The 12,724-nt window shown below is 64.7% G+C and overlaps 1 protein-coding gene across 10 annotated transcripts; it reads right to left on the reverse strand.

Annotated features, from left to right (window-relative positions):
* Positions 1-1,714: 1,714 nt before the first annotated feature.
* LOC125633004 (uncharacterized) lies at positions 1,715-12,724 on the reverse strand. Of its 10 annotated transcripts, none has more exons than XM_048842094.2 (5): positions 12,627-12,724; positions 10,462-10,592; positions 8,935-9,072; positions 8,299-8,414; positions 1,715-7,714 (listed from the first exon to the last, which is right to left on the reverse strand). In XM_048842094.2, exons 3-5 carry the CDS (start codon positions 8,979-8,981, stop codon positions 6,672-6,674), a joined length of 1,206 nt encoding a protein of 401 aa, XP_048698051.2. In that variant the 5' UTR covers positions 8,982-9,072; positions 10,462-10,592; positions 12,627-12,724; the 3' UTR covers positions 1,715-6,671. The 10 variants fall into 10 exon arrangements, with proteins under 10 accessions (XP_048698051.2, XP_048698049.2, XP_048698050.2 ...); XM_048842092.2 differs by having other exon boundaries at positions 1,715-7,717; XM_048842093.2 differs by having other exon boundaries at positions 1,715-7,717; positions 10,116-10,592.

Genomic DNA, 12,724 nt, shown 5'->3' on the forward strand with positions numbered 1-12,724 from the left:
CGTCCCTCGCCAGCTGCCGCCTGCCTGGACAAGTCCGGCTCAGCCAGCCGGGGCTGGAGAGTTTGGCGCACTGCCGTGAGCCTGTGACCAGAAGAACCCACGAAATCCAGGGCCTTGAGCGGCTCAGGGTTGGTACCAGCGGATGGGCTGGGTGTCGTGAGGGCTGCTCCGGGAGGCACTTGCCAGAGGCTGGGCCTGGCTTTCCCCAGCAGGGAGGGGCCAGTGAAGGCAAGCCCAGACCCAGACCTGCATTTTCCACCTTTGCTGCTTTTCTCTTCCCCCTTGTGTGTAGGTGTTTGGTGGGGAACAGGGTTGGCCTCACACTGGCTCCCGGCCCCGTGGCTAAGGCCTGGCCTGCACTGCCCAGCCAGGTCGCCCTACCGGCTTGGCTCAGAGCTTGGGGAAAGGGCCTGCCCGCTGAGAGGGGGGTAAGCCGACCTAGGGCCGGGGTAGGCCTGGCTAGGCCGATGGAGGGATTCTTCCGTCACCCCAGAGAGGTGTGTGTCCTGGGGACGAACGAACCCCTCGCTCCCCGTAGTTACTCCGCGACACAGCTGGGCCGCTGCAGCGCTTCCCGGGGAGACGAACCAGCACTGCTGTTCTCCCCCCCCAGTTACCAGCTGCAGGCTGTTTTCAGGGTAGCTGCAGCCCTGCCGGCCCCAGGGCATGAGGGAGCCAAGCTGGGCGAGGTCAGAGCTTTTCTGGGATCAATGTCTGCTGGGGGAGGAGACAAGCTTGCCCAGCGCTCGTCTCCAGGGCTGGAAGTGCTCGTAGGGGCTGTCTCTGCTGCCAGGCACGGCCCGGGCTAGAACACGAGCTAGCAGCCCCTGGGTTTGTTAGCCTAGGGACTGAACATCTACACTCGTGTGTAACCCCAGGCTAGGAATTGCTGAACCCTGGCTGCCAACCTGGGGCTCCAGCATCCACACTGCATTACCTGGGACCAAGGCCAACCACCACATCCCAGACTTCCTAGCGCCCTCCCCAAATGGGGCCATTCTAGCCCTTTGTTTGTGGTGCAACGTGGGCGACTGACTGCCCAGAGCAAAGTCGACCCACGGACTCGCGGGATCCTTTTGGCAGAGTTCCAGAGCACAAGTCCAATGGGGTCTACAACTAAACTACAAAGCAACAGGGCTTGACCCTGGGTCCTGGCTTAACTCAGGTTTAGCCCCTCCATCCCCATGGGACCCTGGGTCAGTGTGATTTGCGTGTAGACGGGTGGGAGGGGGTAGGCTTGAGTCAGCGTTTGAGCCCTGGGCTTACATTGCAGTGTAGACATACCCAGAGCATCACAACTAAATCCAAGGTGCACCAGATGTTTCGCAGAAGGAGTTAATACAGACCCTAAGAGGCCATTTGAGGAGAGGTGGCCCATTAACACGTCTCCTGTCAAAGGCCCCAGAAAGGGGGGTTACTGGTGTGGAGGAAAGTATTGTTGACCTGACCCTAGCCCACTTTGTGACAAGACCTATGCACTAGATGTGAACGCAGTAACGCAAGAGACTTACGTGCCTGCATCCTGTAAGACTTCGCTTACGCTACGAGCACATGCTGGGCCATGGTATTTTGACACAGATAACAAACTAGGCCACCCTTTCGCCTAGCTGCCTGTTATGTACCACCCGCCCCAAACCTGCAACAGCCCCTAGCCAAACACTGCCACAAGCAAACCGCAGATCTTGAATAATAACAAAGTGCGTCAACACAATGCTAATGATAAAGCTGTTTACCTTGGCGCCTTATAAGGCTTTATTAACAATGCTTGAGTGATAAAAACATTAAGGAAATGTATCATTTGACTAAAATGTAAAAAACTATCTGAGACTGGTATTCTAGGGGCAGGACAGGGGGAGACCAGGGTGGCACCTGTGTGTGACCATCTCTGTCTCCTTCTCCCTGCATGCTTGTATTCACCAATAACGGGCCCTCAGACTGTTTGAACCAAACAGACGGTGTGCCTCGTTTTCCACAACACTGGGTTTGTTGTAGTACGCCATAGTCAGTGTCTTTCGTTAGCCCATGAGGTTTAGTGTCTAGCAGAGCAATGAACTGATGCTCCCAGGCTTGTCTGTTGAAAGGGTTGTGCTGGTTTCCTTTGAGGACAAGGGCTGATGAGCGATTGCATTGTGAGCCGTTCACCACCGGTGATAGGATGTTTTTCTTTTATCATTTTCCTGTGTGAGGTCATTCGAGCGCACAGTGATAGTCTGGTTTCACCCACACAGCAGTTATTGGGGCATTTAGCGCACTGGACGAGGTACACCGCATCTTGTGATAGGCATGTGTAGGACCCTTGGACCTTGAAAAGTGTGTTGTGGGGGGTGTTGATCATTGTGACAGTGGAGATATGGCTGCAGGTTTTCCATCTGTTGTTCTGGCAGGGGTCTGGCACCGCTTTGAGTCGCTGTGTCCTGGTCTGAGGGGAGCTTGCTTCTGATGATAAGCTTGGTGAGGTTGGGGGGTTCAGGAAAAACTTCTTCCAGGATGGGGTCCCCACTATGGGTTGCAATTGTTTAAAGATACCCCATATGTCATCTACGGCCCCACACTGGAACCCAACTAAAGTGTGCGGGGTGAGTGGCTTTTGGGGTTTTTCATGTACTGAACCAGGTTCTCTTCTTATCCCTACCTTCTCTTTTGGGTACTCAGGAAGTAAGAGACCCAACTTTACCCCTCCATGGGCTCCGGGCTAACACCCATTCCCAGTGGACTCATGACTCTGCAGGGCCTTTCCCCAGTGAAAGAGCCTTAAACAATAATATCCTTAACGGGTATTTATTAACGGTTACCAGACAGAATGCCCCGCTGAACACACAATGCACACCACACCCAAGCACACAGCCGATCTTCCCCCCGGCCACACAAAGCTCAAGTCGTCTGGAGGGCCGGCTGCTGCACCGCAGGGTCTTCTGGCAGCTTTAACTTGCGCTGGGCTGTGTCCTGGAGGGGAGTTCTTCCTCCAGGTTCATCTGGGACCCCAAGTTTTATCATGGCACTTACACCCTGCCTATTTGTACGTTACCAGTCATGGTACGAAACGATTCCTTAACCAAGCCTCACGTACGGTGGAATGCTCCTTCACCAGATCAGACCCCACCGCCTCCACCAATCCTGGGAAATTAGTTACACAGCAGCCAGAATCAATCAAAGAACCAGACAGAGAAACAGTAGAGACGTGGGGACCATAAAGACAAAACAATAATAAAGTCGGGATTTCACACCACAACTGTTGATAAGTGGTGTCTTGCCGGACAGAATGCCATCAAACTAAGCTTTCTTTAACCATCTTAAGCTCTGTTTCTGTGTCTGACGATGATGGGTGCTATTCGGACAGGAGCCTTCTGAACAGCCCGATAGGACATGTAATTGTAATTTAGATGGAACGTGAGGTTGTGACTTCCTGCTTCTTGGCTGATGGCTGCTGTCTTTATAGCAGAAGCCTCAGATCTTACAGGCTTAGGGCACCTGTTCCATGATGCAATCCAAGGTATGTTAAGGCGCATATCCCGTACTTTCTCCTTGGAGCATATTCTGTGGTAGCGGAGGGCCTGGCTGTAGATACCAGGTGTCTTGGTGTGTTTGGGGTGGTGATCTGCGGGTTTCTTGTATATGGTTGTCTGGGAGCGCTCTAGAGTTTACTAGCCAGGAGGGAGTGGGGTGGCAAACTCTGAGGGTGTTTAGGGTGTCTGTCCAGAGGACGAAGAGATCATTGCTGTATCTCAAGACTTCAAGATTTCAGGGCTTTAACTGGCTTCCCTGCTTCTGTGTCCTGAGTTAAAAGGATTTTCAATGGTGCATTTGCCATTGTGCTACGCAGGCTGAGGTCCTTGACACTAACACCGGACAGTGACCCGGGGCTTTCATTCCAGCTAAAGGAATACAACAGTCATGCTGAGCTTGCCCATCAGACACTGACCTTGCTGTGCCGTGCCTGGTCACTGCAGACTTTTTCCCTCCCCGTCCTCACTAGTCAAGGGTGAAGGCAGCCCCAATGCAGTCCCTGGCCCTGCTGCGAGAGGCAGGCTCGGGCCCAGTGTAGCAGAGTCTTTCTTCCAGGTCCCTTCCTCTCCGAGCTCCATGTTCTCAGGCCCCAAGAAAACACCTGGCCCTTTTTTGAGCCCTGCTGGGTGCTGGCTCTCCCCCCTGCCTTGTGGCAGTGAGTTCCACAGTCCGAGCACGCACTGTGCAAAGATGTGACACCCCCACACCCAACCCAGTCATATGCTGGCTGCAGATGGGCAGCTGTAGGGGATTTAACACTATTTAATAAATACCGTACAGTGGAAGAGCACAAGGGTGTGAAAATCCAGCCCCAAAGTTAGATGCCAGAGTGAAGCTTTCCGCTGCCCCTCCCTTGGTCCCTTGGGTGTCGGCATTAGGCTCACACCCTGTGCTTCCCTCAGGTCCCCGCCTCATTGGGTGCACAGGACAGACAGGCCAGGGGGACGAACCCTGGCTGTGCAGTGCAGGAGCCTGGGGTGGCAGGAATGGCTGCAGGAAGTTGCACACTGAACAAGACGGCGGATTGTGGGAGGATGGTTTCATGGCTAAGGCAGCTGAATGCTGCCCTGAAGAACTGGAGTCTGCCCCTGCCAGAGCTTGTGTGCACTGCTGGGAAAGTCACCTCCCTGGAGCTGGCTCTGGGCCCTGCCCATCCTCTCCTGCACACGGGACCTACAACTGCTCTGGGCTTGTCACTTGCTGACTTTCCCTGGGACCAGCAAAAGGGGCACCCCTGGCTCCAAGATGGGGAGCTTCCCAACCACCCAGCAGAACATTCCCGCCGGGGCAAACGGCCGCCTTTCCGCTGACCCCGCTCGGAGGCGGCTGCAGCAGCTGAGACAGATCCCACCGGGAGACTTGCCCCCTGCTCAGGCTCTAAGCCACGGGGACCCAGACACCCACATCCAGGCTGCTGGCTCTGCCTACGGTACAGAGAGCGGTCAAGGCAGGTCAGCTCTTGGGGTGCCCAGAAATACGGGCGTTGCCCACAACACTCTTCAGACTGGGAGATGGGGGGTCAGAGCCCCACGGGCTGTGCTGGGGTAACTGGTCAGCCTGAGGTTTGCTCCTCCCCCCTGCACACCTCTGCTATGTATGATGAGTGGGGGTGGGACAGGATCCCCCCCTTCTGCACCCCACTGGATGCAGCCCAGAGCATTGGCCAAGTGACCGTGTCTTTCCCCGCCCTGAGCATCCGCTCGCCCAGCACCAGCCTTTCTGCAGGGGCCGCAGCCAGGCGGCTGCCGACGAAGACACTGGTATGCCGAGCGCTGCCGGCAGGCGATGCGGGCACCGAGCCTGCGTGCAGCCCCAGAACAGGGGACGCTTGGGACCACAGCGGCTCTGCAGACGGGGGGCAGCCCTGGGGGCAGGGAGCTTGGCAAAACACGCACCAGCCGGATCCCAGGCCTTCTTGCAGCACTTCACTTCTCCAGCCACACGGGCCCTGCCCCGATCTTCCACCAGCTCTGGCCCCTGCAGCCCCTCGGCCCGGGTGTCGAGTGGAGCTGAGCTGGGGTCTGGCCCCCAGCCTCTGGAGCACACTGGGGCCCAGGTAAACACTGGCTCCTGCCACCAGCCTCAGCAGGGAGGTGGTGATTAGCCACAGGGGGGCTGGACCTGCCTCCCACCAACGCCACGACCACGATCCATGCAGCCAGCCCCATGCTGGAGCAGAGCCCAGTGGGACGCGTGGACCTGGCCACATGGCTCCAACAGCCACTAACAGCCCCCTCCAGCAGGAGCCCCACACCTCTAGGGCCAGGGCCTTCAGCCCCTGCTTTACCCAGGGCCTGCCCACCCCCCGGCCATGGGGGCAGGCTCCGACCCAGTGCAGAGACCCCCCACAGCTGGGCAGCTTGGTGTGGTGGGGGTGAGGGAGTAACACCCCAGGAGTGGTTTCCGGGGGGATGGGCTATGTTAACATCCACCTTATTTCAGTCTGAAGGGGTCCAATGTCAGCGCTGTGCCACGGGCTGGCTCTGCCTCTGTGGGACGCCCGGCTGCGCCGCGATCCAGGCAGCTCTGGAGCAGACTGAGCCTGGCGAGTGTCTCAGGGCAGGCGTTTCCTCCAGCCCCCGCAACACACTTGGGCCCCCTTTTTATCTGCCGGCTCCCAGCAGCAGGCTCACGGGGGCCATGCCAAGGCAAAGCCCCTCACAGCTGGGCACACCAGCCAGAAAACTGCCCCCGACCAGGGCCCGTCATGCCCCAAGGGGCCACATCCAGGGACTTCGCAGTCCAGGCTCAGCAGCTTCTACCCTGAAGGGCAAATGGGGCAGAGGGGCCCAGAGAGAGAACTAGGGGCACCAGGCATGGCTGGTAAACCCACCTGGCAACAGGGCAGGCAGCCAGCAGCAGAAAGGCCCGGCCCCACATACTCCATGTCCTCAGACACCCCACTAGCCCTTCGCCTGCCGGCACCACAGCCGCACTTTGAATCCAAAGCTGCCGTTCCCCCAGGACTCCCGGAGCTGGTGCTTTCAGACAACGCCCAGTAGCCTAAGTTGGACCCCCTAGGTTCGAGCAGCCCAGCCCTCCCCTCCCTCTAGCACCGGGCCCATGGACAGCACCCCCGTCGGCAGGCTGGGCCCCTCCTGGCCATGCTCAGAGCTCCTTGCTGCGGCTCCTGGGCAACGCTGATGGCACAAGGCCTGGCAGAGGGGCTAGGTGCCCCAAGGGGTGGGGCTGGCACTCCCTGCCCCGGCCGCGTGGGCTCGCTGGTGGATGATGAGGAAGCCGTTGTTCTTGAAGCCCCTCCCACACTGAGCGCAGGTGAAGAGCCTCCCCCCGCCGTGCAGGGCCTGGCGCTCCCGCCCCTCGGCCTCGGGGGCCGAGTGTTTCCGCTGGTGCATGTGCAGGTAGCCCTTGTACTTGAAGCTCTGCTGGCACTGGGGGCAGGAGTAGGTGGCCGGGGGGGCGTGGCTCTGCTGGTGGATGGCCAGGTTGGCCTGGTGCTGGAAGCTGGTGCCGCACTGGGGGCAGGGGTAGGGCCGGGGGGCGGTGTGCTCCCGCTGGTGGGCCACCAGGCTCTGCTTGTAGCAGAAGCCGTCCCCGCACTGGGGGCAGCGGTAGGGCTGGGCGCCGGCATGGCCACGCTGGTGCCGCACCAAGTTGCGCTTGTGGCGGAAGCTGTGCCCGCACTGGGGGCACCGGTGGGGGCCCAGGCCCGGGTGGCAGGCGAGGGCCCGGCGGGACGGGAAGCGGAGGCCGCCCGCGGGGCGGGCAAAGGGGCGCTCACCCGGGTGCGTGCCCAGGTGGGCGTGCAGGTCCCCGCGCTGCAGGAAGGCCGCGCTGCACTGCGGGCACCGGTGGGGGCGCTGGCCGGAGTGGGCACGCTGGTGCACCGCCAGGCAAGTCTTGTAGCGGAAGCCCCTCCCGCACTGGGCACAGGCGTAGGGGCGCTCACCCGTGTGCACGCGCCGGTGGGCCACCAGGCTGGCTCTGTGCTCGAAGCCCTTCTGGCACTGGGGGCAGGTGAAGGGCCCTGCCCCCTGCCCGGCGTGGCCTCGCTGGTGGGCGATCAGGGCCTCGTGATGCCCGAAGCTCTCCCCGCACTCAGTGCAGATCAGCAGCACGCCCCCGACACAGCCGCTCCCCGGGGCCAGGAGCTCCCCACATCCCAGGCTCTCGGCCACGCTCTCTGCTTTCACTTCCCGGGATCCTGGCGTGTCGCTCCGCTCCTCTCTGATGCTCCAGCCCCCAGCGCCTGCTGCGGAAACAGAATCAGGAAGGAGCCCAGAGCGGCTGGGATGCAAACTCCCCGTGTTGGGCCAGAGCCCCCACACCCCAGCGCTCCCTGTGGGGGATCCCCAGCTCCAACTCACCTGCTGCAGGCACCGGGCAGGGAGCCCTGCGGCGAACAAGCCCCTCTCCCCCTTGGCTCCCCGCGCCCAGCCCTGTGGGCCTCTCCCAAGTGCTCTGACACCAGCTGCGAGCAGGAGGTGTTGGAGTCATTCTGGGTGGTGCCATCAGGCAGGGGTTTGTCCTGGGAGTGGAGACCCTGGGACATATCCAGCTCCCCCGTGGGGCCAGGACTAACCCAGGGTTCGTGGCACTGAGGGCTGCCCCAGGAGCTCCACGAACAGCGCAGCTTGCGTACTGCCAAGACGCCTGCTCCCCAGGAAGGGTGGGCCCGGGGGCAGCGCAGCAACCCACAGGCCAGCTGGGAATGTCAGGGAGGTCTCCCCTGGAAAGCTCCAGCCATGCTGCTGGGCCTGGCGCACTAGTGCAGGATGCCCGTCTGCTGGCATTTCGCTACCGGGGCGGTGCAGGTGAGTCAGCATCACTCACCTGCGCAAGGAGCATCTGGGATTCCTCTGCCCCCAACACTTGGCTCCATCTCAGAGGCGCCCTCTGGGGCGGGATCTGCAGAGACACCGAGGTCACAGGCATGTTCGCTGGAGACGCTGCCAGGCAGGTGTGGAGTGGGAAGGTGTGAGCAGGAGACGGGCAGGTAATTCACAGCTCCCCAGCCAGGTGTGCGGTGTGGAGGGAGGCCATTCTGTGTGCTCCAGGCGGGTCCGGTCCAGCCCAGCACACGAGCTGGGTTTCAAGCTTGGCAGTTCTGGTGGAAGCACCAGCCAGGCAAGCGGGAGGGGGGGAGCCGGGTGGGTGCACTGCTCCCCAGGCCCCCCCAGGCATGCAGCAAGGGCACTCCTCCCACGGCACCTGCGAGCGCTGCTCGCTTGCTGCCTTCTCCAGTGCGGCTCATTATGGGCAGCAAAGGGCGTTTACAGAAACAAAGAGCAGTTCTGACCCCGGGCCCAGAACCACTGGCCCTCCCCCCGCCCAGCTCCGAGCCAGGCCGGGGCACCCACTCACCAGCACAGAGCTGGCACAAGTCTGACGATAAGATTAAACAGCTCAGCACACACCTCACAGGCTGGGAGCTCTACGACCCTGAATCTGCCCCACCCCCTCGCTTACCTTCCCCTTAACGCGGACCCCTCAGCCCAGGGAATCTTGGTGCTCATGGGCAAGGGTGTGTGAAGTATCCGAGATCCTCAGCCTGTGCGATCGATCTGGTGCAGTAAGTTACTCTCCAAGTCTGAGCCCAGATGGACCCTGTGCCGGTATAGGGAGGGTAAATGGGGGAAGCCAGGGGCTCCAGCCCCTATGAAGTCAGTGCACAGGGGTCAGAAAGATGCTGCAGACCCTGGCCTGCCCCATGGGGTGGGGGGGCAGGTCAGGTGTCCTCCCTCTGAGTAGCTATGGGTTCACAGCTTGCAGACCAGCATGGAGCTTCCCCGGGGTCAGAGATTTCAGGCTGGGGGACCGTTCTGCCCACCCCACTCAGCCTCTTGCAGAGCCCAGGGCATCCCCCAGGGACTCCTGCATCCGGCCCGGCCCAGCCCAGCCGGCTAAGTTAGAGTAGGGCTGTCAGAGAGATGCCTGGCCTGGATTCACTGACACACACACTCCCCCACCAGCTCAGTTGTTCCGAACGGGGTGACCCTGCCCAGGGAAAAGCGGCTCCTTATTCCCAGCCAGGACAGCTCTCGTCCAAGCCCTGCCTGTCGGAGTGAAGGGCCGTCTGCCGCAGAGCCCCCTCCCCTGCACGGACCGGGCTCCGGGCACCTGCAGACGGCGCTCACGGCACCGCCGACCCCTCCCCTGCACGGACCGGGCTCCGGGCACCTGCAGACGGCACGCACGGCACCGCCGACCCCTCCCCTGCACGGACCGGGCTCCGGGCACCTGCAGACGGCGCTCACGGCACCGCCGACCCCTCCCCTGCACAGACCGGGCTCTGGGCACCTGCAGACGGCGCTCACGGCACCGCCGACCCCTCCCCTGCACGGACCGGGCTCCGGGCACCTGCAGACGGCGCTCACGGCACCGCCGACCCCTCCCCTGCACGGACCGGGCTCCGGGCACCTGCAGACGGCGCTCACGGCACCGCCGACCCCTCCCCTGCACGGACCGGGCTCCGGGCACCTGCAGACGGCACGCACGGCACCGCCGACCCCTCCCCTGCACGGACCGGGCTCCGGGCACCTGCAGACGGCGCTCACGGCACCGCCGACCCCTCCCCTGCACGGACCGGGCTCCGGGCACCTGCAGACGGCACGCACGGCACCGCCGACCCCTCCCCTGGAGACACTAACCCAGCGAGCTCCAGCTGGATTCCCAGCCCTTGAATCGCCCTGGGATGCTGGAGGCAGCTCAGAGCCAGTGGGCAGCACAGCGCAGTCAAAGCTGGGGCTTGAGGCTTGGCTATTTCCAGATGTTCTGTCTCAGGCCTCTCTGACACATGGCATCTCCATTCCCTTACCGGGATGCCAGCGCAGTGGGCACCAGCAGGCAGCCCCAGCAGGGCACTTGGTGCCATGGGGCCCTTTTCCCTCCAACTAGCCCGTGAGAGCGGCATGCAGAGACTGGGCCTGAGGACCTGCTCCAAGGCACTGGCAGGAGCCCACCCGGGCAAGCCGTGTCCGAGAGGGTCTGTCCCACCTGTAATTCACGCGGCTTTATCCTCCCACCGCCAGGCCACGGGCTCCACCGTCCCTGGCCCACGGCTCTGCCACTCCACTCCTGCCACCCAGGCCTGCGGGGCGGGAGACGGAGACGTCCTCACTCGGCACCTGCAACAGAGGGGGCACAGCTGAGCACCCCTGGGCCTGAGCTCTATATGGGGGGTCACACCCCTCAGGCCCCTGCGCTGGGGGGGGAGCGGGGGGAGCCCTGAGCTGGGGGAGGGAACGGGGGGGGTCACACCCCTCAGGCCCCTGTGCTGGGGGGGGGAGCGGGGGGAGCCCTGTGCTGGGGGAGAGGACAGGGGGGGGTCACACCCCTCAGGCCCCTGCGCTGGGGGGGGAGCAGGGGGAGCCCTGCGCTGGGGGAGGGGACGGGGGGTCACACCCCTCAGGCTCCTGCACTGGGGGGGAGCGGGGGGAGCCCTGCGCTGGGAGAGGGGATGGGGGGTCACACCCCTCAGGCCCCTGCGCTGGGGGGGGAGCAGGGGGAGCCCTGCGCTGGGGGAGGGGACGGGGGGTCACACCCCTCAGGCTCCTGCACTGGGGGGGAGCGGGGGGAGCCCTGCGCTGGGAGAGGGGATGGGGGGTCACACCCCTCAGGCCCCTGCGCTGGGGGGGAGTGGGGGGAGCCCTGCGCTGGGGTAGGGGACGGGGGGTCACACCCCTCAGGCCCCCTGCGCTGGGGGAGGGGACGGGGGGGGTCACAGCCCCCCGGGGCCCTGCGCTGGGGGGAGGGAGCGGGGAGCCCTGCGCTGGGGGAGGGGACGGGGGGTCACACCCCTCAGGCCCCTGCACTGGGGGAAGAGCGGGGGGAGCCCTGCGCTGGGGGAGGGGATGGGGGGTCACACCCCTCAGGCCCCTGCACTGGGGGAAGAGCGGGGGGAGCCCTGCGCTGGGGGAGGGGACGGGGGGGTCACAGCCCTCAGGCCCCTGCGCTGGGGGGGCGGGAGCGGGGGGAGCCCTGTGCTGGGAGAGGGGACGGAGGGTCACACCCCTCTGGCCCCTGCGCTGGGGGGGAGCGGGGAGCCCTGCGCTGGGGGGGAGTGGGGGGAGTCACACCCCTCAGGCCCCTGCACTGGGGGAGGAGCGGGGGGAGCCCTGCGCTGGGGGAGGGGACGGGGGGGGTCACACCCCTCAGGCCCCTGCATTGGGGGGGGAGCGGGGGGAGCCCTGCGCTGGGGGAGGGGATGGGGGGGTCACACCCCTCAGGCCCCTGCGCTGGGGGGGAGCGGGGGGAGCCCTGCGCTGGGGGAGGGGACGGGGGGGGTCACACCCCTTAGGCCCCTGCGCTGGGGGGGGAGTGGGGGGAGCCCTGCGCTGGGGGAGGGGACGGGGGGTCACACCCCTCAGGCCCCCTGCGCTGGGGGAGGGGACGGGGGGGGTCACAGCCCTCAGGCCCCTGCGCTGGGGGGGGAGCGGGGGGAGCCCTGCGCTGGGGGAGGGGACGGGGGGTCACACCCCTCAGGCCCCTGAGCTGGGGGGGGGGAGCGGGGGGAGCCCTGTGCTGGGAGAGGGGACGGAGGGTCACACCCCTCTGGCCCCTGCGCTGGGGGGGAGCGGGGAGCCCTGCGCTGAGGGGGAGTGGGGGGTCACACCCCTCAGGCCCCTGCACTGGGGGGGAGCGGGGGGAGCCCTGCGCTGGGGGAGGGGACGGGGGGAGGGGGGAGCCCTGCGCTGGGGGAGGGGACGGGACGGGGGGAGGGGGGTGCCCCTGCGCTGGGGGAGGGGACGGGACGGGGGGAGGGGGGTGCCCCTGCGCTGGGGGAGGGGACGGGACGGGGGGAGGGGGGTGCCCCTGCGCTGGGGGAGGGGACGGGACGGGGGGGAGGGGGGTGCCCCTGCACTGGGGGGGAGCGGGGGGAGCCCTGCGCTGGGGGAGGGGACGGGGGGGAGGGGGGAGCCCTGCGCTGGGGGAGGGGACGGGACGGGGGGAGGGGGGTGCCCCTGCGCTGGGGGAGGGGACGGGACGGGGGGGAGGGGGGTGCCCCTGCGCTGGGGGAGGGGACGGGACGGGGGGAGGGGGGTGCCCCTGCGCTGGGGGAGGGGACGGGGGGGTCACAGCCCCCGGGGCCCTGCGCTGGGCGGGGCAGCTGCGTTGTCTCCCCGTCCCCATGGCAACCCCGGGCACGAGGCAGCCCTCACCTGCGCGCCCCCGCCCGGCCAGGTTGGGGGCGGGGCCTCGGCCAGGGCCGGCTCCGCTGGCGCGGCCGGGTCAGCAGCAGCCGCTCCGGCCGGAGCCC

Source organism: Caretta caretta, chromosome 2 (genome assembly GCF_965140235.1).
Source record: "Caretta caretta isolate rCarCar2 chromosome 2, rCarCar1.hap1, whole genome shotgun sequence".
Classification (NCBI taxonomy): Eukaryota; Metazoa; Chordata; order Testudines; family Cheloniidae; genus Caretta; species Caretta caretta.